The sequence below is a fragment of the Rhinopithecus roxellana genome, chromosome 13, assembly GCF_007565055.1.
Source record: "Rhinopithecus roxellana isolate Shanxi Qingling chromosome 13, ASM756505v1, whole genome shotgun sequence".
NCBI classification, from domain to species: Eukaryota; Metazoa; Chordata; class Mammalia; order Primates; family Cercopithecidae; genus Rhinopithecus; species Rhinopithecus roxellana.
Window position 1 is genome coordinate 70700129 of NC_044561.1, and position 4264 is coordinate 70704392.

The window sequence follows — 4264 nt, forward strand, 5'->3', positions numbered from 1 at the left end:
TTTACAGATGTGGAAACTGAGGCCAGAAAGTATGAGCAGCTGGCCTGGTAAACGCCTACGAGCCGCTTCCCACTCTCCACAGTCTCTGACCACAGGAGGTTCGAGAAGCTGGCCAAGGTGCGGGGCTGCTTCATCAGCTGGGACCCCCGCTCAGCCCTCAATCCCCCAGGCTCACCTGCTCCTGTGCAAACGTCCAACCCCAGCTCGGAGGGGCACTCGAGGGCGGAGACGTCAGGTTCCTCCAGCTCCCCTAACATGTGGGCGGGCGCCTGTGAAACAGCCCCCAGCGTCCCCCCGAGCAGAATCCGGGAGGGCCTGGGAACGCGCATTTTCACCCCTCCCGGCCCCCCTGAGAAACACGGGTTCTGAGCCGCAATCTCCCAGGCAGCCAGCGGGTGGCAGCGTCGCACCGAAAACGCCGCCTCTGACGCTCGCTGGGCTGAAGCCCGGAATTGGTGGCGGGTCCTGCAGGGGCCGCAGCAGGGCCTCCCGCGGTGCTGTGTCGTGCGCCCCATCCCTTACCCGCTGCCCATCCCTGCCTCCAACCGTCTGAGCAAACCGAGGTCGATCCTACTGAAGGTTCCTGATCAACTGGGCCTGGGAACTGGCCCAGAGCCCTGGCTCCCTGCTGGGGAGCTCGGACCTCCCAAAGCCCCGGCCCAGCCCCGGCCCAGCCCCACGGCGTCCGCGTCTCTGGCTTTAATGAGGACCCTGCTCCAGCCGATGCTTTAAAAGCTGCTCTCACCCACGCTCGTGATGCCCATTACCGCGTACCCCTCCGAGGCCTCCCACCAGCGCTGCCCGCACCTCCCCTCGGGGGCCTCCGACATTCTCTGGGTCCACAGCTTCCCCTCCTGGTCAACCCCATCCTCCCGCTCCGGGGACCTGTGCAGCCACCTTCCCCCACGGCCCCCGCCAGCCCTGCAGTCCAGGCCCAGGAGGAGGCCCCGCAGCCCCGGACGGCGCCGGCAGCAGTGCCAGGGTGGCTCTCCGAATGGCGCCTTTCTTCCCATAAAGACCAAACTCCCCAGTGATCCAAACGGCCCACAGGCCTGGTCCCGGACCCACCGGGGCCCCTCACTGCCCTCCCCCGTGCCAGGCCGCCTCTGGCCACCTGAATGCTCCCCCGACCCCGGCCCGTGGCCACAAGGACACCCGCTCACCCTTCAGACCCAGGCCCCAACACAGCGGCCTCCTCCACACCAGGTCTCCCCAGTCCCCGGTCTGCATCAGCCCCGAAGGCGGTGTGGGGCCCAGGAGAGGGCCTCAGACAGACGCTTCCGTCCCCGGGGCCCCTGCGCTCCTGGCCAGCGTGTGCCGGGGGTGAGGCCGGTGCCACAGGAGGCGCAGCCAGACAGGCCGCCGGCCCCGCAGAGGCTGCCTCAGGCCCGTTCCCCTCCGCCAGGACAAAAGCCTGAGTTTCCCGCAGCGACTTATCCAGGCATCTGTCTCCTCACACCCCGCACATGGCAGGGAACCACCGGGCAGGCCGGTCACTGCTGCGTTCCCAGAACCTTCCAGACAGCACATCCACCCCACACACATGCAGCGCGCACTCCCCTCCCGGGGCTGCACACACAGCCCCATCTCTGTGGCTCCTCCTGGGGCAGAACCTGGAGAACAGAGGGTATGCGGCTCTGCCCAGGTCACACAGAAGGGCCCGACGGGCCGCTCCACCTCGTGCCAGAGGTCAGGGTGGCCCAGTCTCCCACTCAAGCGAAGAGCGGAGAAACCATTATCCCTCAGCACACTCCAGCCTCAGCACTTGGCCGGGCCGGCAGGCAGGTTCCCACCTGGGAGAAGCGCTGGGGTCCTGGTCTTCATGTGGGGTTGGAAGAGGACTGAAAAGGCGAGTCCGAGGCTGGCCACATTCCCATGCAGTGTGGTTGGACCCCAGGGGTTCCGAGGCTCCGGGAAAGCCCACCAAGCCCCACGCGTTTCGCTGATAGATGCCCAGGAAGCGACTGGCAGGGAGGAGGCCGTCCTGCAGCTCACAGAGCCCCCCTACCCCGACACACCCGGGGAGCTCCAGGCTGCGCTGCCCTCCACCTTCCTGCCCTCCCCGGCCTGCAACGCTCGTGGCGTTTTTCAACAGGTTCTAGAAACTCCCTCTTATTCCGCCCCTCAAGCCTGGCCACAGGGCGCCCGGAGTGGGGAGTGCGCGGGCTCCGGATACACGCTGCGCCGCGGCTGGACTACAGCGTCCACGACCCCGACCCCGACCCGAAGCGGCCCCTCAGCGGGACAGGGTGTTGGCGCTGGCGCTGGCGCTGGTGATACTGCTGCCCGCCGCCTGCTCTGGCCCCTGAGTGTCGCCGGGGACTCCTGCGCTAGGGTCGGACTCAAAGACTGACCGAGGCGGGTGCCCATGTGGGACGCGTGCGTTTAGTGCGGAATCCCCAGGGCGGCCGGAGGCGGCAGCCGGGTCGTCGAGAAGCAAGTACGAACGCTCCAGCACCCCGACGCCCCGCGCCGCCCCTCTCCAGAGCCTCCACCCAGGGCCTATCAGCCTGCGGCGCTGGTGGAGTCGGGCTCCGGGAAGAGGCGCTCACCCGGTCCCCCTGATTGGACAGCAGCGAAGTCCCACCGGGCGCCTCCGCGGCTTAAAACCGAAACGGGGGCGAGTGGGCGGTAGAGCCCGCCCCCTGCGCACCGCGGCTGGGAGGGAGAGGAGGTGGGAGAGGAGGAAGAGGCGGAGGAGGCAGCGGGCTCCGAGGCTCTGGGACTCGCAGGCAGGCCGGACCGACGCGCAGAGCCGGGAGCCGCATCGCAGCTGCAGCGGCGGGCTCGGGCGGGCCTGGGGGTGGCTCACCCGCATGAATATCCGCCCTCCCGGCGAGCCCCCGAGCCCAGGCGGCGCGGCCATGGCCGAGCTCAAGTCGCTGTCGGGGGACGCGTACCTGGCACTGAGCCACGGCTACGCGGCGGCGGCTGCGGGTCTCGCCTACGGGGCGGCGCGAGGTCCCGAAGCGGCCCGCGGCTACGGCGCTCCGGGCCCGGGCGGCGATCTACCCACGGCGCCCGCACCTGGCGCCCCAGCTCCGGCGGCGGAGAGCAGCGGCGAACAGAGCGGCGATGAGGATGACGCCTTCGAGCAGCGGCGGCGGCGGCGCGGGCCGGGGGGCGCTGGGGATGGGCGGCGGCGGCCGCGAGAGCAGCGGTCCCTGCGGCTCAGCATCAACGCGCGCGAGCGGCGGCGCATGCACGACCTAAACGACGCGCTGGACGGGCTGCGGGCAGTCATCCCCTACGCGCACAGCCCGTCGGTGCGCAAGCTCTCCAAGATCGCCACGCTGCTGCTCGCCAAGAACTACATCCTCATGCAGGCGCAGGCCCTGGACGAGATGCGGCGCCTGGTGGCCTTCCTCAACCAGGGCCAGGGCCTGGCTGCGCCCGTGGCCGCCGCGCCCTTGACGCCCTTCGGCCAGGCCGCCGTGTGCCCCTTCTCGGCGGGCGCCGCGCTGGGGCCCTGCCCTGACAAGTGCGCCGCCTTCTCCGGGACGCCCTCCGCCCTTTGCAAACACTGTCACGAGAAGCCGTGACCACGCGGGCCCGCGCCCCTCCCGCACGCGTCCTCTGATCTCCCCTGTGACTGTCGCTCTGCCCGGACAGGAAAGGCCTGGAGGGACCTTGCAGACGGGGAGGAGGCGGCCCGACCTCGCTTCCAGCCTGTGCGCAGTGAACAGTTTGGCGCAGCGGGAAGCGCCAAAGCCGTCGGGACGCGGGATTGAACTCCAGAGCCGGGCGCTGTACTCTGCGCCCCGGAACTCGCGGCACCCACTGGGCATTGTCGGGACCCAGCAAGTCTAGGAACGGGGTGGGTACAGCATTCTTCGGGCACTGCCGCTCGCCCCCAAAAGAAGACCACCGCAGCGTCCCAGGGCCGGCGAGGACGGGCACTGGTCAGATTCCGGACAGGAGGTCCTGGCCTGAGGCGCACGGAGGGTGGAGACTAAGCAAAGTCGGACTTAGTGGCTCGTGCTCCTCTCGCAGTGGGCCTCGCGCTCTCGCTCCAGTCGGCCCTTCGTGCTAAACTGCAGGGCAGTGCTCTGTTCCCGAGGACGCGCGTGGCCCGCACCTCCCACCTCCGTGACTCCGAGACTCCGCAGCCCTGAGGAGAGCCCGCGATGGCCGTTTGCAGAGGAGCTGGACCGCGGGCGCGGGAAGACCCCGGGCGAAGAGCTTTCGGCCTTTTCCAAGTAGGAGTCTGTTCTGTTCATTTGGGAAGTGGACATTGGCGCCGGCTGCCTCGAAGTCTGCGGGA

At 69.3% G+C, this 4264-nt stretch overlaps 1 protein-coding gene across 1 annotated transcript; it reads left to right on the forward strand.

Moving 5' to 3' along the window:
• The first annotated feature begins 2568 nt into the window (after window positions 1-2568).
• On the forward strand, window positions 2569-3658 carry BHLHE23 (basic helix-loop-helix family member e23). Its single transcript, XM_030915869.1, has one exon. It carries the CDS (start codon window positions 2817-2819, stop codon window positions 3540-3542), a length of 726 nt encoding a protein of 241 aa, XP_030771729.1. The 5' UTR covers window positions 2569-2816; the 3' UTR covers window positions 3543-3658.
• Window positions 3659-4264: the final 606 nt, after the last annotated feature.

Excerpts from the sequence above, each read along its gene's own strand:
- BHLHE23 (XM_030915869.1), top strand. The coding sequence starts at position 2,817 with ATGAATATCCGCCCTCCCGGCGAGCCCCCGAGCCCAGGCGGCGCGGCC.